This window comes from Alligator mississippiensis, chromosome 3, assembly GCF_030867095.1.
Source record: "Alligator mississippiensis isolate rAllMis1 chromosome 3, rAllMis1, whole genome shotgun sequence".
NCBI classification, from domain to species: Eukaryota; Metazoa; Chordata; order Crocodylia; family Alligatoridae; genus Alligator; species Alligator mississippiensis.
The window spans coordinates 222,173,401-222,198,861 of record NC_081826.1 but is presented as its reverse complement, the minus strand read 5'-3'; the positions used below and the strand labels follow the sequence as shown (position 1 = coordinate 222,198,861).

Sequence of the window (25,461 nt, the reverse complement as noted above, 5' to 3'; positions counted from 1 at the left end):
TATCGTAGGAAAGTGCTGCTGCATCTCCTGTATCAGTGTCCCCATGCTTAAAAATGGTGGCAGGGGTTCAAGCAACCTCACCGCCATTCTTAAGCACATTGACACTGATACAGGAGATGCAGGAGGCTGCAGGAGCATGGCAATTGCTTAATCCAGTCTGTTCCAATGCACTGAAATTCCAGTGCGTCGGAGCAGCCTCTGCGCTCATGCATGGGTGCCCCTACTCCCACCGTCTGCCCAAGGCAGGATCATCCTTATCCAAACCATCTTATAAAATACATTGTCTAACCTCTTAGCAAAACTACGCAGTCAACCGTGACACAGCACCTCATTTGCCATATACTCAATGTCTTATATATTTTAATGGCTGTTTCTTTTTATAAATATTGCTAGTTAATTTGCATTGATGAAGATACGCTTTCTGTACAGGCATTTGTTTGGGGTTTTTTCCTACTTCAATAAATTGTATGTTCTAAGCTGGTTATCCAGTTAGAAGCAGTGGTATTGATCTAACATTTTAATTTGAAAATAAAGGAAATCTGAAACTTTTCTTATTTTAGGTCCGCTTTGCAAAACCAGTCATTCCAGGACAAACTCTTCAGACAGAGATGTGGAAGGAGGGAAACAGAATTCACTTTCAGAGCAAGGTCAGAACATCAAGATTTATGCTGTGGGTTTTAGTGACAGATCTGTTACAAAATCTTTTTTTTCTGTGGGGAAAAAACTACTTCTGTAAGTACAGCATTGAAAAAAGAATGTGTTCTATTCACTTTTCATTTCTCCAGTTGAAGCTCTTTTGCTGTTACTGAGATTCCATCTGTAGATATTGAAAATACCATTATGTCTATCTACAAGATTATATCTAGCTCGGGGTGGGGGGGAGTTATAGCACCAGAAATCCAGTTTAAGTGTGCATTTTTAAACAGAACTTTTGAAGTTATTACATTCTTTTCAATGGTGGAAAAAAAGATGAAAACTGCCATTGGTTCTTTTCAGTGTCTCTTAGATCTTATCAACAAACAAACTTTTTACTTGATTCACTAAATTGGAGCAAATCCTCTTTTGGCCATGCTTTGATTTACCTTAAACCTGCTATTAAGACTTTGTTTACACAGGAAGCTTGCACTAGGTCAGTATTAGTACATTTAAACTAATACGTTTGTCTGTGTGTGGGGGAAGAGACTTTTTGTTGCAACTGCTTCACAGTAGCTGTCATGCAGTAACTTTGTACAGACTAACAGCAGACTTCACTACAAGTTATTGTTTTCTCATGAATGGGATTTTCTTCAGATTATGCTCTCCTGCTTTTGTGCCTTTTATCAGGCTTTTCACATTGTGAGATTGACCCTTGAATACAAGAAGATTCCTGCTATGTAGTCTACAATGTACCATGGGAACAAACTCAAGCTCCCATGATTCTGCCAACCATTCCCTGATCCACCTGTTCTTAGATAAGGGAGAACCTTTTTAAAAGTTAATAGGCCAGTGTGGACAAAACAGTTTTCCATGTTGGTAATTACAAATGCATGGAAGCTTATGCAAATTAATTTCTCCTGTCATCATTGAATGTATGCAGCTTTTCAAGACAGCCACATCTAAATGAGAATTAAGATAAAGAGGACAATTATGACAAGATTGAGCAGCTGCTTCTAAAAGGATTTTTGGATCAGTTTCTGTTAATGCCAATGCCGTTTTATAGGATTTTGAACCAGGCATTGTAAGGTGGGGAAGGATTGGGCTGCAGAGCTGAGGTGACCAGTAGTGGCTGCAGAATTTTAGGGCGGGGGGGGAGGGAGGAAACCCACTCAACTTTCTGTTTGTTTTTTTTTTTTTTTTAAGAGATTGAAATGGTTGAATGAGTTCACCCCAGAGCAGTAACAGCCACCCAATAACATAAGAGTGCCCTTGTTTGTTCAGGTGTCTAGTCTTTGATATGACTGATCTAGATTGCTTAATGTTTAGTAGGTAACTAATTTGATGAATGCAGGTTCACTGTTCTGACCATTGTAGTGAATGCCTACAGTGGTATAAAAGTGCTGTCACCACATACTGGATCCTCAGGAGAATTTTTTGTTATTGTCTCTGCACACATAAATTTCTTATTCTTATTTTCCCCTATGCCAGGCCTTGAAGCCCATAAATGGTGTGGAACACTTTTCAATTGTGTGCCAAGACCTGATTACTAGGGCTGCATGAAATGCCTGTGTTTCGTTTCAGTTTCAGACTCAGCTTTTCGACAGGACGGCGATTCATTTTGGCGTTTCAAATCGCTGTTTCAAGTTTGATGCTGTTTCGGTGTTTTGGCCATAGGCTATAATGGGGAATGACTAAAATGCCTATAACTTTGTCATTTCTTGCCTGATTCTGATGAAAATTTCAGGAATGGTAGCCCCGTCAGAGGGCATAAAGCCTGTCAAGTGTCAAGGAGATAGGTGCAGGGGTTTCTGGGAAACTTGACTTCAAGGTGCTGACAAGCAAAACTCATGTCACGTGTGTGTTTGTGTGTGTGTGTGTGTGTGTGTGTGTGTGTGTAGGCAGATTGGGCTGAAAACAGCAGGCATGGTAGCCCCCTCTGAGGCCATGAAGCCTGCCAAGGTTCAAGGAGATAGGTGCGGGGATTTTGAGGAAACTTCACTTTGTCACAGAGTAGGGTCCCTAGAGATGGCTGTGATACCCCTAGAGCCCTGTGACCATGCCAGCTCCGCCCTGCAGACACCTTCTCTCCTCACCTGCCACCATGTCTTATTGGAAAAAATAATAGATAGGGAGGCTGCCCTTGAGCTTCAACTCAGTCATGATCCTAATGGACCTGACTAAACCTTGTAGGTACTTGGACCCCTTACTGGGACCTGCTCTAAGTAGGTGCCTCAAGGGAACACCGTAAGCCTTATGGGCTACATAAGGATGGATGCATGGCTCCAACCATCCCTTACCGTGCCCCATGCCTCGCAGATAGCATATCGATATCTTACTTATAATGAGGTCTCGGTGTCACTCTACCTTCTATTGTTGCTGGGCTCTCTCTGTCCCTGTCACTGCACCCTCACTGGCACTGGAGCTTCTATATGACACGGTAGTGTGCCCCAATGAGACCTCCTCCTCCCCTACAGCTTCAGCTTGGTCTACCAGTTTAAATAACGACAGGTAAGCAGCACACTATCACTTGCATCTCAGGCAGCCAAACTGTCACACAGCCTTTCTTTCCTTTCCTGCAGGAGCTTCTTCTCTAGCAGTTGCCAGAGAACTCTCCCGCCAGTCCCAGCCCTAGGGCTTAGATGTGCCCAGGGCCTGCTTCCTTCTGGTCAGCTGACCAGAGACAAGTGTTAGGGATATATGTTGTAGGATATGGCAGACAAGGTTCTTTGGGTCAATCTGATATCTTTTAGTAGGCCAGCTTAATAGTTGGAGAAATATATCTTAGCAAGCTTTTGGGTTGAAAGCACTTTGTCAGGCTGAGGAAGCACCTGCAGTTGGTGTGTGTGCTCTTCCTGCATGAAAGGGATAGTAAAGAAGCCAGAAGCTGGCATGCAATGTAGGCAAGAAAGCCAGTTAGTGCAAATGAAAATGGTGGCATCAGGGGGTGAGGGACAGGCTGGGATGGTGTGGGGGAAGGGGGATGTAGCAGCACAGGTAGAAGTGGAGAGGTACCTGGTGAGGTCTTATTTCTCGAATTGCCTTGCTTGCTGTTTGATGGAGACATGGGACAGTGATCTGGGATGTGTGGAGTGGGCTGTGGTTCATGTGGCTATGGGGTTACCATATTGAGCCTGCTGGGGATAAAACTCTGGGGGTGGGGGAAGCAGAACTTGAAAATCTTTTTCACCCGCATTCACTACAGAGGGTGGTGTCTAGCTTTAGGAACAAAAAATAAATGCCAGGGGGTATATTATACTAATATCTTGAAGGCAAACGTGAAGATACTTACTAGTCTACAGTGTAGTGCTGTTGAAAGTGCTCGGGCTGTCAAGGACGGAAATCTTGATGGTGGTGGAGCTCTAGGGCCTGGTTAACCAGATAAGTCTCAGTGTAGTCTGTCAGAATGCTGGCTTCTGGCTTTCAGGCTCAGTTTTGTCCACGTGTACTGTCAGTCCTGCCTTCCTCCTGTGTTATTGGTGTCAGAGGTAACATACAGATCAGTGCTGTGTCCCAGGTTGTCATAATATGTCCAAGTGGTTTACATGTGGTTTTAGAGGTCTAAATGTTGTCTTTTGCTTTCTGGTAAGTCATCTCCATTTCTTTGTTAGATGAGGCTGCATTGCATCCTGGTTGTGACTCCATTCAGTCTCCCATTAATAATAGCTTAACAAAAATCTATTTTAATGTTTGAATTCCATGGCTGCTTGAACTTTCACCTCTCCTAAAGGGATGAGGAGAGATCCAGAACCTCTGCATGGCTTCAGTTGGGTGGACAATGAGGCATGGTTAAAAAATATCTGAGGTTCCCTCCTGGTCCCTGGGTCAAACTAGTATGTTTAGGGCACTTTGGTTTTTCTACCCAGTAGCACCAAGGTGATGATATCATTTGCATCACATCCAACGGCCCTTTTGACTCTCCAGCTAGAGTGAGATGAATGGGGACAGCTTACACTGAGTCCAGAGTTGCTCTTGAACTTACAGTTCTGGAACCATAGTAAGATGCCTTAACTGTGCCCCAGCAAAGCATGATGGTACAAGACAGGAATACGGCAATAGCTGCGTGAACTCCATTGGTATAGAAGCACAAATTGATCCAATCTGACTGCTTGCCAACTTCTAAATTGGGAAATGACATCTGGTCAACTTGACTTCTGAGCAGGAAAATGATAATTGGTCTGGCAGAATGCAGTTATATGAATACGTAGTAATTTACTGAGAGGTGAAAGTATTGCTACATCCAACAGGATTATAAACACTATAGTACTTTACCATTTACTTCATACTAGGGCAGAATGTAGGGCAGAGTGACACCTTACAGACTAACTGGTTCAGAGAAGTATGAATTGTTGCCACCAACAAACGGCTTCATCAGATGTTAAGAGAATTCATGCTAAGGAATTACATTGCATGGACTGGGGTCTTTTCAGCTTGTAACTTGATTTAGTCTGAAGTAAACAACCTTGTAGATGAGGACTAAAAGCTGGTTTAACCAGAATAAATGTGTCCCCACAATTTTTTGCTCTGGTTTAACTAAATTGACTTAAAACAGCACCCTGGCTAAGTACAGACAGTCAAAAAAACCCACAAAACCCAAAACCTGAGGCTGAATTGATTCAATCTTTGCAGGTTAGTCTAAACTGTGTAGATTGAACCAATAAGCAAGTGAACAGACATTCACTTTTGATTTCATACCTGCAGTGGCCTAGGCCAGAAGCTTGGGGCGGGGGGAGTGGAGGGTGGCGGTGCTAGAGCATGCCTCCCTGCTTGACTGGAGCAGACAGCTTGGGCCCATCCACCCTGTAAGGAGACTGTGAGCTAACTTGAATATGGAGGGGATCTGGGACAGAAGTTGAATAAACCGATTTAACCTAAATCGGTTAAGTCTGGTACTATATCTATCCAGGTTTATTTTAAACTGCTTTTGGCCAGTTTATGTGCATTGAACTTCTGTTGCATTACAAATTTGAACCAATTTCTGATCACTTGTACCAATTTATGTAACTTCTGTCCCTAGCCTCTAAGTTTAAACCACTGCAAACTGTGTGCATGGATGAGCTCCTTTAAAAAAAAGAAAAAAAAAAAGGACTTTCGGGTAGTACACCTTACTGTGAGTTCTCTGTTACTTTTAATAGTTTTTCCAAAAAAAAGTGTTCCTCTTTCTCAAAATATTGTTTCTCTTCTGCTTCATAAAAGACAAAAGCAGGGAAACTGAAATGACCTGTGCATAAAATAGCAAATACATATATGCATAAAGTAAATAAAGTGATAAATAGATTCCCTCTTTTCATTCACATATAGTAACTTTAGCTATCACTTGTATCAACATTAGGTACACTGTCAGATGTGTGACTTAAATTGATGCTGTCTTTGAAACAGGAGAAATAGCTTTCTGTATCCCCAAGAAGTAAAGCCTAAGGATTTGCTTTAAGAGAACTGTATACTTAAATAGCTTGTTAGGTAGTATTATAATATGCCCCTCTACTCTTTAAATACTTTATGTAATTAAAATATGCAGTCCTCCCTCCCATTCTTTAATCTACATATAATTTTGAACATTTTATCAAGAAGTCCATGCTCTTGGAGATTTAATCTCAGACTTACCTTGGTCTTTTTCCCAGTTCTTCTGTGGGGTGGTTGTGTGCTCTTCATCCTCTTTGCCTCAGTTTTCCCACTTGTAAAATAGGAATATGGATACTTATAGTCTTCATAACATGGGTTGAAATATAATACTGTGCTCTTATATTGTGCTTTGTACAGTATATCCTGTTGTCATGGAAAGTATGCAGTAATTTAAATAATCATCTCATTTGGGTATTTTTATGCAAAAAAAGCATATATAATTGCTCAGTTCTCAGGCAGTTTACAAAGCAGCATGTGCTAATTTACTTGAAGCCTGCTTTTTCTTTGTTTTTTCTACTTGTTAGAACCTTTCATATTCTGTGATTTTGATTTGTAATTTGAAGCACTAATTGCTCAAGTGCTGTGAAATATAGCTGTTTTACTCTTTATCACTCTTCTTACTAAACAGCCACTGAATGTTGTTATGTGTGTATTTTAAACAGGTGAAAGAAACTGGACAAGTTGCCATTTCAGGAGCATATGTGGATCTAATATCAGCCTTTGATAAACCTTCAACTCAGAAAGCCATGAAGGTAAGGAAGAAGAGACTTGGATAGATCAACTTGAAGGCATCATAACTACTTTACCACTGAAAGAATATTAAAGAAGAATATATTAAGTGATTCAGTGATATGAAGATAAGTTGTTTAACTTTTATGGGTTCAAGGATCTACTTGGGACAGTGTTTGAAGTACATGACTCAAGTGAGCGTCACTATATGTATTGTACAAAATAAGATACTAAGCAAGCATAGAGCAGGGCAGTAGGTGTGCAAGTCACAGCTAGCGAGCATCTGTGCAGCTGAGATTTAAATTTGGTGGTCCTGCCAGCAATAGTGCCTGTAATATAGTTTCTTTTGTCTGGGATAAAGACTTCAGAAGAAATATGCTGTAAGCTTAGAAGAAATGTGTTGGGATGAATGGGCAAAAGTGAGGGAAGAATTAATTGAGGGACAAAACAGAGTGAGAAGAAAGACTACTATAACTAGGCAAAAAAAAGTCTTAACCTCAAAGAAAAAAGGTTTGGATCCCCTTAAGTAAGTAACTTCTACCAAAAGGGGGGATCTCAGTACATCTGCCTAAGGTGAGGGGTTTGCTTCTTGGTGTCTAAAGGGTATGCAGGAGGCAAGTGGTCTGTGTGGAGGGGACTGGAGGGGTGGTAAGCAGGATCTGTAGGGGGTTGGTGGGGTGTGGGAGGGTTTGGTGGGATCAGTGGGGCTTGGGAGAATGGGGGGGGAATCTCCCCCATTCATTGGGACCAGGGGCTATTTTGGCCTGCCAGGAAACCTACCCCCTACATTTCACCTGCCCTGTCCCCCATCCCAACTTAGTTTTACGGTTCCTGGTACCAGTGAACACTGGTAAAACTGGCACTGGGAGTGGCTTGAGAGAAGGGAGCTGGCTGGTCTATAAGGGTGGGAGGGTGCTGCCAAATAGCCTGGTGTGTGGGGGGAGGCAGTAGGGAAAGTGCATCCCCTGGGGCTGGGGCCAGCAGCTGGGCTTTCCCAGCTCCAGGGCTGTGCTGGGAACTGTACAGAAGTTCAGTTAGATCAGTCTCTCTGGACCCAATTTAAGTTACATTACCTTGAAGGTACACTTAACTTGGGTCAGGTTGGCCATTTTTAGACCAATCTAACTGTCCTGAACTTTTGTATAGTTTACATTTATATTGACCTGTCTGTGGGTATAAGTGTAAGGTCCACATCTGGGTCAACTAAGATGGATCAGGTGGCCATTTTTAATGCAATCTAACTTCATCAAATGTTTTTATGTACCCTTGGTCTTTCAGCCATTTGGCACATTGTAGAGCTGGTGTCAACAACACATGCCAAGCATGACACTCAGGGTCATTTTGCTCGGCACGCCACAGCCAGCCCTGGCTCTGAGTAGCTGCTGCCAGCAACGGAGCCTGGGCTGCTCCCAGCAGGGCTTGCAGCATCCCAGCTGCCTGCTGGGAACAGCCCAGACTCCTGGCTGGCAGCAGCTTCCCAGAGCTGGGGCTGGCTGCAGCCAGGAGACTGCTAACAGCTGCACCGGGCTCCACAGCTCCAGCATGAGCTTCATGCAGGTGGCAACTGCACATGCACCTTGGGGCGGGCTGCGCTGCCCCGCTGTCTGCCCTGAGGTGCACGTGCAGTTGCTGCCAGCATGGAGCTGATGCTGGAGCTGTGGAGCCTGGCGCAGCTATGTGGAGCCTGGTGCAGCTATTTGCAGCCTGCTTGCTGTAGCTGCCCAGAGCCTGGGCTGGCTACAAAGAGCTGTGCCAGGCTCCAGAGCCCAGTCACCAGGTCCATGCCGGGAGCAGGGGTGAGACTGGCGTTGTGCTGCCTCAGGCCCCTCCCTCGCTGCCTGCTCCAAGGCACGCATGCATGTGCCGGTACAGAGCTGATGTCGGGGCTCCAGAGCCCAGGGCAGCTGTTTGCAGCCTCCCGGCTGCAGCCGGCCCCTGCTCTGGGTAGCTGCTGCCAGCAACTGGCAGGCAGCTGGGATGCTGCAAGCCCTGCTGGGAACAGCCCAGGCTCCAGCAGCTACCCAGAGCCGGGGTAGCTGCTGACAGCCACAGAGCCCAGGCTGGGGGGCACGGGGCAGCAGGGCTGCGGGGCAGGGGCTTTGGCTGGGGGGCACAGGGCAGCAGGGCTGCGGGGCAGGGGCTTTGGCTGGGGGGCACAGGGCAGCAGGGCTGGGGGGCAGGGGTGTGGGTAGGGGCAAGGGGCACAAGCAGGGCATCCTGCCATGTACCCCCTGCCATCATTTTGTTTTTCTGGCATGCCGGCACTCTGGCACCTTCCAAGGTAGGCATTGTGGTGTTTTTCGGCACTCCAGGCAAAAAACATTGCCTACCCCTGTTGTAGAGTCTCAAAATTCTTGTTTTTAGGTTTAGTTGATACATGATGGTAAGCCAGGCCACAGACAAGCCTGTTCCAAAGTGGTGTTCTTTGGACTCTGTTTTCAGATTAATCCAGATTTGTATTCAGTGCTACCATGGTTTGTTTCTGGTTTTGGATTTTTTTTTCCCCCCTTATCTTACAGTTTAATTTGTATTCTCTGTCAGCTCCACATTTAGAATCAAAACACCTGTGGTGAATGTATGTTTGCAGTAAAAAGATGTGCTCTGTAACAGCAATTGTCTGCCTTTAAGCATCAGGATTGCTTCTTTTTTACAGCTGCCTCTTAGAAATGTGGTATTTCTACTCCTTGATTTTAATCTGCAACAAAAATGCATTAAAACATTAGCCAAATTAAGCATATTATGCTTTGTTTTATGCAAAGTATTGCTAATGTTCCCGTGTAACATATTCTATATGGCATGTGAAAATCTAAATGAAACGGTCATTGATTGAAACATCAGGCATTCAAAGATAAGGAGATACCAAAATTAAGATGGCCTGTGGCACTTGTAGAGAGAGTCTGGGTTATTCCCTGCTCTTCAGTACAAGTGGAATCTTCAGAGAATTTAACTACCAAACTCTAGCAAGTCTTTAAATGACACGTGTGAACTATGATTTTTGAAAGGCTTGTAACTTGGTTAAATTTGGACCCATTTTTCTTAAGGAGGGCAAAACTCATCCTTCTTTATTAGCAGACCCATGACCAAATGTCCAGTGCACAGACATTGAAGCTTCTCAATTAAACAGAAGAATTTTCTAACATGGGCGCTAATATATATCTTTTTCTCTGGTCTTGTTGTAAGAAATGATTTAAGCATTTGTGCTGGAATGTTTTTAGTTGTGTCAGTTCGAGGCAGACCCCTACCAGGGAAAGTTTTACCTTTAAATATAAACATTTAAAAAAATTATAAAGCATTGAGTATAATGCATCAGAATGGATAGTGTTAGGTATTCTTAACTGCATGTAGCATAAGTAACATAGTGCAGAAAATCCTGTGTGCTGTTACACCTAATTATAGTAGGGTGAGTAAAAACTCATTCTCGCTTCTATCTAATAAAAATGTTACACTTTAAAAAGCTACCCCAGTGTTAAGAGCATATTCATTATAAATTTGATATTTAAAAATAGAACCCAAAGGCTTACAGAAGATTCAGTGTATGCAAAATTTTAATAGCTAATGTAAAATATACTTAGTCCAGCACAATTCGAAACAATATACTGTGTCTGTAACTTCGTGCCAAAAACGAATATACAGAAAACTTACCATTCACTGTTTACAAATTGAAGGTGGCTTGTTGATAAGAGGACTCCATATCCCATACCTAACTTATACAACTCATTTTGGGGTAACCACTATCAGTAACATTGAGATAATATCTTGAAATAATCCCAAGGGGAAGATGTACCTTAAATTACAAGAATTGTGAAGGTAATTTATAAAATAGTTCTCAGAAATGATTCCACAAAACATGATCAAGTAAAGTAAACAGTCCCATGCTTATATGCTGGAATTGCTTATTTTTGGAGGAAGAAATTTAATGTAGAAGAGACTTCTCTGGATTCAGTTCTTTAACAATAATCATACTTGCTAGTTTTTTACCAGAACTTTCTTTTTAAAAAATTCTGTACATTTTTAATAGGCTGCAGAGTTGCAGAGTGACCTTGTGTTTGAAGAAATTAGACGTCGCATCAAAGAGGTTGGAAATCAACTGGTAAAGAAAGTAAATGCTGTATTTCAGTGGGACATCACTAAAGGTGGAAAGACTGCAATGCAGTGGAGTAAGTCATAGGTTTAATTAATTTATATAAGGCCCTAATGCATTTTTTAATGAAGTGAGATTACTTATATTCACTCTAATTAAACTCTGATACTTTAAAGGTAAGCTCACAGAGGTAGCTGAGAAGTGCTTGCTAGGGCTTGAAAAATCTGGATGCTTATTGCACAAGTGATGCTTTTTGCAAATGGGTGAGATAATGTTCCATAACAGTAACTACTAAGTTTTCAAAAAAACTTAATTGTTACTAAAATTAAGTTATAACTTCCCTCTTTAGGTGTATATAGCGGAAGGTTTTCTAAATTTTGTTCATAATATGAACAAAAATATTTTTGTTCTCTTTTTTTTTTAAATGTGTTGCTTTAACTAAAAATATTTCAAAGTTGTGGTCACTGAATTAGTGTAGGAACACCCAAGCTAGCTTTAACTAGCTAGAAAGTACTTTTAGCAGTCTAGCCTAATGTGTATATATATTATCATGGAGTTCCATGTGGGCTAATCAAACCAAGAAGCAGGATAAATTTAATCTTATAGTACTGTGCCATCATGTTTAGACTGTCACAAATGAGTCAAGGTAGTTTGAGGTAACTATCAAAAAACATGGCTACCCAAACAAGATACCACAAGGTAACCTAGGTGTGAACTTAAAGTAAGACCAGAGTGTAAACGTATAGCAGGTTTGTAACTCTGTGATAGTTGTCTTTGTTCACTTTTGTACCCTGTAGTCCAGGGGTCAGCAGTGTTTTTGGCCAGAGGACCAAAAACACCCCAACCTCCACCCATGCCTTGATTTGACATGCTAGACATAGGGGAGCTACGAGGGTCTGATCCTCATTGCTGTTGGTAACTGTACGGCAGGCGGATGGTGGGGGACTGGCTGGGTCTTCTGTGTGCTGTGAAGTGTGCATGCAGCCACCACTGCTGCCACGGAGCTGGTGCCAGGGTTATGGAGTCCAGTGCAGCTGTTTACAGCTGTGGCAGGCAGCCAAGAGGCCACAGATAGCTGCATTTGTCTCTGCAGTCCCAACACGCATGCTTCTGGGTGGATGGCCAGAAAGGGGCCTGGGGCCATGCATCCTGAGGCATGTCTGCAGCTACCACTGCAGAGCCAATGCTAGGGCTGCAAAGCCCGGTGCAGGTGTTTGCAGCCTCCTGGTTGTAGCTGGCCCAGTCTCTGGGCAGCTACTGCCGGCTGTGGAGCCCAGGCTGCTTGTAGTAGGGCTTGCAGCCTCCCAGCTGCATGCTGTGAGCAGCCTGGGCTCCATGGCCAGCCTCAGGTGGCTGTGGCATGCTGTGGAAAATGGCCTTGCGTGCCATGCTCTGGCATGTGTGCCAGGGGTTGCTGATCCCTGCTGTAGTCGATGGGTAAGTAGTAGTTTGCCTCCCATCCTCCCCAACCCTATGGCAGGAAGTAAACTATCTCACCTTTCATTATGCACTGTGCATATGTGCAGTTTACCACCAAGTACCTGATACAATATGGGTTTACACCCTAGCTCCTCTAGCAAGTTGTTCATAAGCTGTACTTTAAATCAGGGGTAGCTAGCCTGTGGAACATGTACCACAAATGGCACAGGCAACTTCTCTGTGTGACATACAGCATGCTGGGGAGGTGATAGGTAGCACAGAGACAGGTAGGGCAGGAACCAGAAAACAAAGCAGCAGATTGGGCAGGGACACACTGCAGGGAGCAAAAAGCAGAGCAGCCGGTTGGGCAAGGAAGGAGATTGGAGTGGCATTCGGAGGGTGTGGGATTACTTTGTGGGACACCTTTCAAAAATGTTGGCCTCCACTGCCCTAAACCACTGCTTCTCAACTGGGGAGAGGTGAGATTCTTTTAAGGGTGCCATGGGATACACTCTTGCCCCATTTGATTGCTCAGGGCCCCTGTGCAGAGATAATAAATCAGCTTTTAAAAAGGGGTGCTGCTCCGCTCAGGTTGTGGAGGGGTGCTTGAAGTCTGAAGAGGTTGAGAACCACTGCTCTAAATCAAGCTTTGGGTCTCTGTGCTTGACTGCTGTTTCTTCTGTGACTGCAGTGGAGTTATACCCCTAAGTCTTTTACTGTTCAAGATTTGTCAGAAGCTTGGTTATTACTTTAAAAAAAATGATTGGCTTGTTGAACAAAATACCAAATATTAATGGCAATGGGATATCACCTAGATATCTTGAGGCTATGCTATTAAGTCAGACAATAGGATAAGGATAAGGAAAATAAGTAATTTTCTAAATTTTATCCTAAAACACTTTGGTTTTCATCAGAGGCAAGTCTTTCTTCTTTTATTCTGTTTTCAAGTGTTTATGTTTCTGTGTGCGCAAATGAATGCATCTTAAATATCTAGGAATTGCTGATTGATTTGCTGCTGTATCCTGAATGGTCTGCCTAAAGAATTAAAGAATGGTCCCCAAAAAGTCCATGCCAGGAGGTTGAGCCACATGACAGTTGTATAAAAATGAGTCGGATAATAGCCACTTTCACATTATTTTTTTTTATAGGGAGATACAGTTGCCAGGTTGTAACAGTTTGTTTTAATTGGCCTAGCCACTTGTCTCATGGTGTGAAATTGGTGTGCTGTAGTCTTATTGTACCATGCCTGTTGAAGTTGGGGAGAGGCCAGTGGAGCTGCATGGACTAGGTTTGGTCCCTGGTCTGCACTTCTGTCACACATACCACCACTTTCACTTGACAGTAATTTTAGGTGGCTTTTTTCAAAACTGTAAGTTTTCCAGGTAATTTAAGAAACTGCTATTTTTCTTTGATTTACAGGGATAGAGATACAGTTCCTCTTTATTATTTCCCTTCTCTCCCTAATTGTACACATTTGAGATTTACACTGGCAAGGCTGCTGGTTAGTGACTCAGTGTGCTAAACACTGGGCACATCTAAATGAGACACTATGTTGCCGTAGCGACAAGCTATGGTAACGTAGCTGATTGATATGGCGACCATACTGTCAGCAGACACGAACCCTGATGCCACTGCTGCTGCGCAGTAGTAATGAGCTACTGTGCAGTAGGGTCAGAAACAACCTGTGCAGCGCCGGAACTGCACAGTACCAGCGGTTACTGTGCAGTCATTCAGTACTTGCTAAAATAACAACTGTGCAGATGAAGGCATGTGTGGATATTCCCACTGAGTTTGCACTGATTTTCATAGCTATGTTTTGTCTTTCTGGAGTAACAGGTTATTTGCTGAAAAGTAATGCTGATCACATGCTGAGATTAAGTACAGCAAGAGGCAAAGAATCTTTATTCAGATCAAAATAAGATGAGGGCAGATCTTGAAAGCCTCTGCTTTGAGCACTTGCTGCCTAAAGACTGTTTTGTCACCTTTTCCATCCCCAGAACTTTCCTGCTTTTACATTCATACTGGTTCAATGTAATAAATGTGTAATGGTTCAATGTGATGTGCATGTTCAGAATAGCAATAAAAGATTAAAAATCACAGCTGTATTATAGTCTTGCTTTTGTTGAAGATGCACATCGGGAATGCCAGGGTTAAGCAACAAAACACTTCATGTGGAAGCCTCTGCCATACTTCTGTTAGAAGGCCTGTGGCTGCAATAAATTTGTTGTCTGTAAAGTTATTCTTTTTATGAAGCACGTTAGGAGTATAAAAAGAAATGTGGTTGAATAAATACAGGTGAGTATGAGAATGCTAATCTTTGTAGTTAGCACATTAAGAATGGAAAGTTATTTCTTCTGGAAAAATGTGAGATCTCTGCCCTCTTATTCCTACTAACGATGATTTACCACTTCAGGCCAGGTACAGACATTATTATACTTTTACCAGTATAAGGAATTGGAAACCAGTCTGTTCCTGTAAAAGAGAGGAAGTTTGGCACACAAAATGAGTCTGTACCCATAATAGAACAGAAGTTTGACACACACAGACTGGTTTAAAAATGATGGAACCTGATTTAAGACTTGCCTCCCCTCACCAAAGGATGAATGTGCATTCCATTTTCTACCAACCTAAACTATGCCACTTACAGAAAACTGTATAACTTGTATCAATTCTGCCTTGAGCTTTTTGAATGTCTGTGCCTAGCCACAGTGCCATTAATTTATTATAATCCTTATTTAATTTCTGAATCTCTTTGCTATGAGTTATTGTGACCTGGTGGCTTTTTGACCACCACTCTGTCTCAAATGCATGCCATTTTACAGATTGTAGCGGTAAACTTAAGAGACTTTATTTTGCCGAGAAGTTTCCAATCCATCCTGGGTTGCTGTGAAAGGTGAATGAATCACCCTGACTGATGTGTATGAAATGCTAGTGTCTAACACCATGAAGAGGATAGCTAGAGAGGGGCACTACTTTTGATTAAACTAAGAATTATTCTGAGCTTTCCTCCTTAATTCAATAAAACTGGGCTGGCCAGTGTCCTCTCTTTCTGCTCCATCCTGGCCTTTTATTTGCAGGGGTTTCTTCTAGCTGGGCAGCATAGCTTAAATGTTTCTGCCCAAAGAGAAAATATGGTCTTTTTCTTGTTGGTTTTTTTTTTTTTTTTTGGGGGGGGGGAGGGTTGGAAATGTTTTACCAGGAATTTTATGTGTATAGGATGGCTACATTTATAGTAACTATGATTCTGAAAACACCAGTGTGTTATAGGCAGAATGAGGGTGAAGCGCACCACCTAGAATTGACTGGTTATCACTTTCCATCACCACCATTGTTTTTATTTTCTTAGTATTTCTAAAAATACACGTACTCTTTGGGCTTGACACATGACCTCGTGAGGTTCCCTCTAGCCCTACTTTCCTATGATCCTGTCAATCCCTTTGAACTGATTTTTTTTTTTCTGCATTATCAGTGCCTTGCACTGTTGTGTTTTTTTGGTTTTCTTTTTTTTTTTTAGTAGGGTAAGCAATCCCAACTCAGCTGTTTCTGAGAAAATTAGGAGAAAATGGGTGCGTCTACACAAGACACTTTACTGTACAGCAAATTAGCCTGCTGTGCTGCAAAGTTTCACCATTTACATGTGCAATTAGGGTTCAGTAGAGAAATTTACTGCACTGCTGGATAGTCCCACTGGAGTCAAGTGCTATCTGGCAGCGCAGTAAATTACTGTACTTCCACTCACGTATAGATGGTGACATTGGGATTAGTTTAGTCCAGCTCAAATTGAGCTGGAACAGATTCAGTCGCATTAACTGCATGTGTCAATGTGGCCAATAAGTAGTTTTGCTAAATGTTAAACCTTACCCACCTATTTTTAAACCACTTCATGCCTCCATGGATTACAGTAGAAACTTGAATTTTGATAAAGAGGATATCTTGGTGATAAAAACATGGCTTTTGTGATCTGCATGAAAATCCACCTAACTTTGTCTGAACGACTAAGACTTGCTACTTTCTTGGTAGAGTTTATAAAGGGTTTGCTGCTACAGTCTGAGTTTTTAATGAGTGTACTGATGGTGCTTGTGGAACCTTGGGTTTTGAATTCTGGGGAGGCATAGGGAGTGCAGGAGCAGCAGTTCCCGGGCCCTTTTTTTCTAAGGGTGAAAATGCTATATTGGCAGCCTTGGGACCACAAATGCCAGTCTGGGTCCTTCCGCTACCAGTGTTATTAATTCTGTTAAATCCTGTTTCTGGAGGCTGAGGCAGCATTTCCCCAAAATGTGGTAACTGAGAGGGCTGAACAAAATCATTTTAGGTAAGACTATAATTCTGGTCCCTGATATGATGCTCCTGAAGCTTGTCCACAGCCACATTGTTTTTCACAATGAATGCTCGAGTTCTAGGCTCATGGTTATGGCATAGTTAATCATTAAACCTCAGATCCTTCCTATGCCAGGAACAGAGCCCAGTAATGCTGGTTCCAGATATTTGTGTGCAAGACAGCACTGAAATTGTGTAAATTGCTGGCAAAATGTTACCTTTCTCTGCAGTGCCTCATGCTGGATAGTAGCCCATCAGCCACAAATTGTTACTTTAACTCAGTTGCCAGCATGTATACCAGCACCTAAAGATTCAGAAGTACCATCGCGCTCATGTTCCATGCAGTTATATTTCTGTATCATGGCTTTTCCGTGGCCAGTTTATTTTAATAATATATCATGTTAAAAAAAAAAAAAGTGGATTAAGATGGCAAAATTAAGAACTCAAAACCTCTATAATCTCAGTGAGATTTAATTCCGCTTGCTTGTACATGTGCGTTATGATAGATATTATCAAACATGTGGTCAGATGCTCATTCTGCAGGATGCTAATCCATTTGCATGGTGACAGAAGGAAGCAGAGGTTGGTTTCCAGGGGAAGAAGGGTGGGGTTATGATTAGGTTAGGGCTTTTTTTGTGATTAAAGCACTGGACTGGTAATTATAGGAAATGAACTCAGCTCTCATCTGACAGAGTCCTCATGATGATAAATTCAACCATTATAATGCAAGGAACCAAACTTGTAATTGCTTAGGTAGTCTCAATTCTGACATTTTCTGACAATATTAAAAAAAAAAACAACATTTTGGCTCCTTAAAGTGACCCCTTCTTCTATTGTATCAAAAATAAAAGGCTATTGTATCTGTGCTTCCTAGAATCTTCAAGGGATAGGAGTGTGAAAAAACTAAATTTTAACTTTGGAGCTTGATTCTCATGGTTAAGCACACATGCTTTTTCAAACTCCTAGCATATTTTCATGGACACATGCTGCCACTTCTTTCATAAACTGTTAGTTAATAGTGAAGATATTTTGCTCCTGATTTAATATCTATAGATCTCCTTTTAGGCTTCTCTTGCCAAATCCACAACTCTTCCTAGTATGAAGCTAGTTATCCAGCTGTGCTGCCTTATCTTTTAATCTTTTGACTTGTCACTTCTGCAGAACTTCTGCACTGTTGTACAGTCTGCAGCAGTTGACAGCACTACAATCTGGGCCCCACTTCTTGTTATTGTCCTGTTTGATGACTACAGCTCTAGCATCTCTAGCTAATATCCTTGAGCTTCATATTAAAGAGAAAAATGAAAAAAAAGCATTACTTTAACCACTAATCTGATATTTTAATACAGTCACCAGTTATATTTTTCCTGAACCTTCAAGCATCCTAAAGATTTTTCAGTGGTTTATAATCTATTTAATTTTAGTCAACATTTTTGCTTGGGTACCATTTTTTCTTAAGTGGATGGAACATATGGACTGGAATTGATTTTTGGTTTGTTGGTTTGTTTTAATGCAGACAATGGGGGCTCTAGAAATACTGGTCAATATAACTAGCATTAACCTTTTACTTTTTGATGTTAATTCAATATGTATAACAAAATCAAAGCTATATGGAATAGTTTGTCTTGCTTTCTTCCCATGTTTTTTTTTCCTATTAAAAAAATAAGGTTATATTAAAATACATGTGCATAAACATTAAGTATTCCCACATGGATGGAACTGACTAAAATAAGACATGATTAGTCATATGAATAATTCACAACAGCAGTTGGGGGAAGACATTAGAATTGTTCACAGGGGGTGGGGAGCAAAATAAGAAAAGCTACTGACTGAATAAATAGGGCTTAACTAATCACTTGAAGGTAAAGAAAAACTTTACATAAATACAGAAACATTTCAACTAGAACATTTCAACTAAAAAATTCTTGCATATTGCAATTATTCTGTTCTTTATCTGAGCACTGGAAGAGGTCACCCAGGTTGTGGAATTTCCATCCTTGGAGGTTTTTAAGAGCCGGGTAGACAAAGTGTTGTCTGGGATGATCTAGTTGGGGATGGTCCTGCTTTGAGCAGGGGGTTGCACTAGATGATCTACCGAAGTCCCTTCCACCCTAATTTTCTATGATAGTTAAAAAGAACTTGTCAAAATCTGTCAGCATGTATGCGTCTCCATTGAATCTTTCTGTTTTATATTAGAGTAATATATGGTAACATCAACACCCTTTTTAACCAAGTCCGGTTTTAAATCTTGCTTTTTCTATTTTGAATTTTTAAATATATCTGGAAACAATAACAGCTATTTCTTTTGAAACCAAACATGAAATTCATTCTTTTTCCCAGTGAACCATAATTAATATCACCAGTAGACTGAAGTGTAACAATGAAAGTCCAGTCCACCTTACTATTAATAGCTGCACATTTTAAGGATGAAGTTTTTCTACATCTTTGTGTGTGCGTGTATGTACGTGCATGACCCAAATCTATTATTGGTTTCTTGGAGAAAAGTGTATTTTAAGGAGAGACTTCAAGAAGGATGCAGGTTAGTGAAAGACCCAAGCATAGCTACAGTGGGAAAGCAGGGCACTGAAGATGTAGTTAATAGTACCATTTACCATTAGTTGGAATTAAACAGGAAGAGTGAATGAAGGAACAGAGAAATAGGCTAGAGAGCTTAGAAGGCAAAGAAGAGAAGATTATTTTTTTTTAATTGAGGAAATTAAGGGAAGTAATTGAAAAAGTTTGAGGCACAGTGATACATAAATGAAAGAGGGGACAAAGTACATTTACTACAGCATTTTGAATGGCCTGAAGGAGGAAGTGTGGCAGACTGAAAGGTATAACAGACTAAGAAAAAGTTACAGCTTTAGGAAGCAATTTATGACTGATCTACAGTAGACACCCTGATCTGGGAAGGTTTGATCATCTTTCCGTCTAAGCAAGGACAAATACATTATAGAATAATTTTTGTGTGTGCATCTCTGCCTTGGCTGGCCAAACCTACTGTATGCAGACACATCTCTGGTACCCGTTTGTTTTTTTGTAGAAAGCTTTTAAAGTTGTCTTAAAGAGCCAGGGCAGCTGGAAGACTGATAAGCCTCCAGCTGGCCCAGATTGCCTGAGAGAGACTGGTTCAGTTGATGGGGCTTCCAGTCACAGGGGAGCACCTGGCCACACATTGTTACTGGCATGATTAAATCAAGCTACAAAGTTATTACACATTTTTGATGGAATAACTTTTGTAGCTTATGCCATGTATTGGTTGAACGTGTAGCTGGGTCACAACTTAATTAATGCATGATTACCTGGTTAATCATGCCTTAAGTGTAACGTATAGAGGGAGCGCTGGTGTCCTCTGCTCTTTTTACTTTGTACGTAGTCCAGTTCTTAGTTCCCAGTCTGCCTCCCTAACTCCATTCCTTGTCTGGTTCCTGCTGGTTCTGAGTCCCTAGCTCCTGATTTTCCATATTCCAGTTCTTGACTTTTGTCAAGCCTATTCGTGAGTCCTGTGCTGAACCCTGACCACCCATGCCTCGTTTTTGCCCATGAGAAGGCGCAGGAGAGAAGATTTGGGTGACGGGGATAACTTGATCCTGATGATTCCTTCTTTTTAGTTCAGAAATTCTTATGATGGTACATTCAACACAAGTTACCTTACAACCCCATCTCAGTGCAGAATAAGGTAGAGGCATGGGATTCCAGCTTCTGGAGTCATGATTATATCAGGATCTGAACTTCCTTTACTAAGATTTATATATTATTTTACTTTCATGGTTGCAAAGGAAAAACTGAAAATGTGAACTAAGTGTCAGTGCTCCAGAGCTTGCTGATGGCCTAAAATAATAGCCGTCAAGGAGGTTAAATGCTTTTTGTATTGTATTGGGCTCTAAACCTGTACCCATGGGAAGAACAATCAACACCCATCAAACAGGCCTGTGGTGGAAGAAAAGGTAAAACTGTGCTTGGCTCATCTCCAGGACTCTTGCTGCTGAAGGAAATGTTGTGCTTTCCTTACTTCTTTTGAACACCTGCTGCTTGAGCACCTTTATTTTCTCAGGCAGTGGTGTAAAGAGGAACTCCTCCTACTGCCCTTGCTCTCATTCCTGGAGGAAAGGGAAAAGAGTCTAAGTACTACTAGTTCTTGCCTTCTAAAATGAGTGCAGTTAGAGGAAGCCCCAAATGTCTTTAAATTCATTCCTACTTGCACTATGCATGAACAAGTATCTTTTTTACTTATCTTAGGAGGCCTTTCCCATTTTCGGACTTCAGAGAAAAATACCCTCAAAGCTCCTTTAAGAAATGATGTTTAAACTTTTTCAGTGCAGGTGAGAAACCTCATTAAAGCTCCAGCCAGACTTGCATGAGAACAAATGCATCATCTACTCTAGTTCCAAGTATGAAAACATATGCACAAAAGCGATAAGGAGAGTTTATTTAATTTACATAAGTATTTTACAGTTCCGGTTCAGATGCAGAGCCCTGATGGATTGCTTCGGGTTACTGCAGGTTCTAAGTTTTATTTAACCAGCTTACCACTTTTTGTCTTCTCTCTATAATTTTTAAATCATTTTAGATCAGGGAAGCTTAGTTGTATTGCTCCGCAGGAAAACATCCATTTCCCTAGGAATAGATTATCAGTTTTAATAAATAAATACATTCCTGTTCTCTTGCAATACTTTTTTTTTGGCTGTCTGTGTTGCTCATTCACTGAAGTAGTGCTAACCTGTATCTCTAAGTTAAGAAGCTCACTCTAGAACAGTGATTCTCAGCTGGGGTGACATGACATAGCCTCGGGTACTTTGAGATCCTTTCAAGGGTGTTGAAGCATGCCCTGCAGTGTTAGCACTGTTAGGTATGACTCTACAATGTTACAAACATTTGATCTGTTGTTGTAGTCTCTCAGATTTCTTTGCAACGGAAGCATTGCTTTATTATTTTTCTGTAGTAAAAAAAAGAATGAAAACTAAGGAGTTGTCATTTGCTTAATTAGTAGTTACTAAATTATCTAAATGATCTTAATTTATTTATAATGTTATTAAATAATTATGGGTTTTTTAATGGAGACCTGATTCCATACTATTGGGAGAAAAAGGATAGTTTCTATGAGGGATATGAAGAAACAGGTTGTAGTCTTGATCTTAACAGTATTGAGCTATGACCATGAGCAACTGTTCTATATCATATTGGAAGTAGGGTAGCTGGACTGCTTATGTACTTTAACATGCATTCAGGGCAAGTAAAAGGGGGAAAAAAATCAAATCTAGCAGAAAAGTTAAGCTAACATCTTTGTTTCCCTTAATGCTTTTTTTATACTGTTGTGCTCAACTTATAATGAAGAGGTTACTTTTATTTTTTTTTAAATAATGCTAGTGCATGTGGATATTTTGAAAATTTGGGTAAAGGAACATATTTTCCTTATAACTGGATGAAATGTAAAATGTGCAAACCAAGAAATACTGGATTTATTCCTTCGTTGGAACCAAATTGCTAATGCGTCAGGGCAAGTTAGGCTCACTCCCTGCGTAACTGTTTCTTTAAATGTTTTTTAAAAAAAATTAAACTCAGTAACTGACTTTGATTTTAATACTTATAAAATATTTACCTTCATAAAGGTCATTCCATTTTGTTGCAACTGCTATGTCTAAAGAGAACAGGAATTACTATTCAGCTTTATTAGCTTGTAGATATGGATCCCCAGAATTATATCCAGAAGCACTTGTGCACATCTGTTGGCTTTTTCCCATGTTTCTGAAGAGATTTTTTTAAAATCTGTGTTAGAAACCACTTTTACTCTGTTACATTCCTCAGAAAAATGGAGCGGTTGCAAGAGAACAATGCTGAAGATGTTCTGTGCTATTGATGAGCAGATTTTTTTTCAAAATCTTCAGGACCTGCAGTAAAACTGTATTTTACTAGCAGTGGCAAAATTGTTTCAGAAAACCAAGTCGGTTCATTTTAAATGGTTGGATAATATAGTATTTTAGCCTTCAGTACATTTTTTTTTTTTTAAACAAAATTTTAATTTTTAGCTGGGATGTCACCATTGGTCCTGGGAGAGAGCTCCTTGACTGATATACATGCAGGATAGCTTTGATAGGGTTGTTGCTTAGTATTGAGAGCATCTTGTATGGAGAAAACAATCCATACATTGTAGTAATTAGGCAATGTCTAGACTCTTCTCTTTCTCCCAGCTAATTGATATGGAATTGATTCAGGAATCAAGAATATCTTAAAATCAAAGTCCCTATACTGTATTTACTCAAATATAAGGCAAGGGGTTTATTCCCGCCAGTCAGCATGGGGGAAAAATGCCTTATCTTAGATTTGCATATGAAATGGAGGAGGCAGGAGGCTGCTGTGGCTCTGACTCTGGCCTTGAGTCAGGTGCCCCTCCCCCCCTAACCCTAACCCCCCCCCCCCCCCCCCCCCCACACACACACACTTACTCTAAGGTGCAGCTCATCTCTGGCTTGGGCTGGATTCCTTCCCAGACATAGAGTACAGGGATACTCCTGCCTAGCAAATCATCAGTGCTGACACTGCTGCATGGCCCGGCAAGGGCTGCACTTCTGCATGAATATGTCCCATATTTCAAACTTTAAAAAAAATTTTGTGAGAGATTTTACTTCACAATATGTTGATTTTTAGCGTGTAGACCACAAAGGCTACATTAGAAAGTAAGGGTTTGTCTACACTGTAGTTGCTGCAGTGCGGTATACCAACCTAAGCTAACTCTAGGTAACTCTTTTAATATCTGTGATAGCACTGAGCTCAGCACGAGCTAGTTCAGCTTCTTAGTTAAACTATGTGACCTGTGCTGAATTTCATACTAACACAACTACTCTTCTAACAGTAGCTGAGCTAGCTTGTTGAAAACCTTAAAGCACAACAGCACTGTACATATACTTACAGGCCCATACCTATAGGGACCCACAAAGCTGGAAAAACCTTCTCAGTCATTGAATCCAGTCTGGTGTTGCAGACAACTATGTTGGATAATCCTTATAAATTGATCAAGCTCTATCTTGGAGCTGGTTGGAAGGCTTGTACTCATCACTCCTGTTGGAAGCCTGTTACAGAATTTCACTTCTCTGGTTAGATGCCTCCTTCAGATTAAACTCCATTCTTTGCCAGTCTGTACCCATTTTGTTCTTGTTATTCAGCTTAAATAATGACAGTGCTTCTCTTTCCCTAATATTTACCCTGGATGTATTTATAGTGTTATCCTATCTCATAGAAATCATAAAGAAGTAGGGCTAGAAGAGACTTTCATAGGTCATCTAGTCCAATCCCCTGCCTGAGGTAGGATCATTCCTATCCAAACCATCCTATACAATTCCATAATCTAACCTCTTAGTAAAACTAACATTAACCCTGACACAACAGGGTACCAGGGCAGCCAACATACGTCTTCTCAGCCTGCATTTTGCTAGGCTGACAGGGTCAACATCTTAGTATCCCTCATAATATAGGTTCTCATTTCCTGAATCGTTCTTGTTAACTCTCCTCTGCAACCGTTCCAGCTTGAATTAATTTTCCTTGAACATGGGTAACCATAATTATATATCCTATTCCAAATGAAGGCTTAACAACACCTTCTCTAGCATCTTCAGTATGTCTCTGTGTCTCATGAAAGTATCTCACCTCATTTGCTTTCTGAAGTGTTGAAGACATAAAAAGTTTGAGAAGTGCATATGATGTCATGATGCTTCAGGTTTTTGTGCAGAGGGAAAAAAGTGCGGAGCTTTATGTGCAGAGCACATTCTTGTGTAGCTACTGAGAATTTGTCTGCTTTTGCAAACGTCTGGCAGCTGCCTTGCATTTTAAGATACTAGAAAGGTTGAAAGTGTTTTTTTCTGTATTTTGGGAAATACAAGTAGATATAATGATAAAGTACAGGTGCTGTTCCTTTTTCAATTTTTAAGCAAAACTTTGAGATGGAGTTGAGGTTGAATATAGCTTCTCACAGTGCTATGACTGCACCGGGCTTTTCAAGGTGTATAGGAGCTTACAAGTCAGGTTTAGTTGCTAACTGACAAAAGATGACAAACTAGATGGGTTGGGTGGAGCAGGAGGATGAAGGGTTTGAACAATAAAGCTAATAGAATATTACATGAAAAATTAAAGACTGGAAAATCTGGTGACTTATTGTCCAAGTTCCAACACTGTCCTAACTCTTACCGCATGCCACCTCCTCCTGATGACAAAACTTAAGCATGTTAAGTACATGGGGGGCAATCAGGCTGTTAGTTTATTCAGTCTTAGGTATAAAGAAAGGCTTATAAATATCTTGGCTAGTGTGTATAGGCTACTCATGGGGTTTCAGCTTTGTTTCAACCAAATACAAAGCCGCAAGCAGTCTGCAATAATTTACTCTTCCTACGTCAGAAGTGAATGAATGTACTGGTGTTTTTGTTTGTGGCTTTAAATATAGATCAGTGCTGCTCATGTTACTTACAGGTTCCATCAGTCAGGCTCTTTTGGCAGATTTCATAAAGTCTCTGGGGCATAAGTAGAGACGCATTTAAGAACACATGACAGCTAAGCTGTGTTGACATAACCTGAGGAGCTTTTTAACCACTATGCAATTCACATTTCATGACTTACTGGAATTTTATATGCTCCACCTGCTTAGCCTATGGAAGCAGTAGTTTAAAAAGCTTACTTATGATCCTTTAACTTTACAAAAGAGGTTATAGATAAAAAAGGATTTTACATAGCTTATAGCTGAGAACAGGAAAGGTGAAAGGGAAGTTTCTACAACTCCCAATATGTTTCTGACGTTTTTACTGCTGATAGGAGTTCTTCAATGAACATGCTGTTGCTAGCTTTGTAACCCAAATGCTTCGTTCGAATATGGCATTATTTCATGAAAAACTGAACAT

At 41.0% G+C, this 25,461-nt stretch overlaps 1 protein-coding gene across 1 annotated transcript in view; it reads left to right on the top strand.

The window, feature by feature from the left end:
* HSD17B4 (hydroxysteroid 17-beta dehydrogenase 4) overlaps positions 1–25,461 on the top strand; it is a 121,449-nt gene that overhangs the window by 85,398 nt on the left and 10,590 nt on the right. The window contains exons 20-22 of the mRNA XM_006263620.4: positions 561–647; positions 6,699–6,788; positions 10,784–10,922. Coding sequence (XP_006263682.1) covers positions 561–647; positions 6,699–6,788; positions 10,784–10,922 — 316 coding nt within the window. The remainder of the gene's footprint in view (positions 1–560; positions 648–6,698; positions 6,789–10,783; positions 10,923–25,461) is intronic.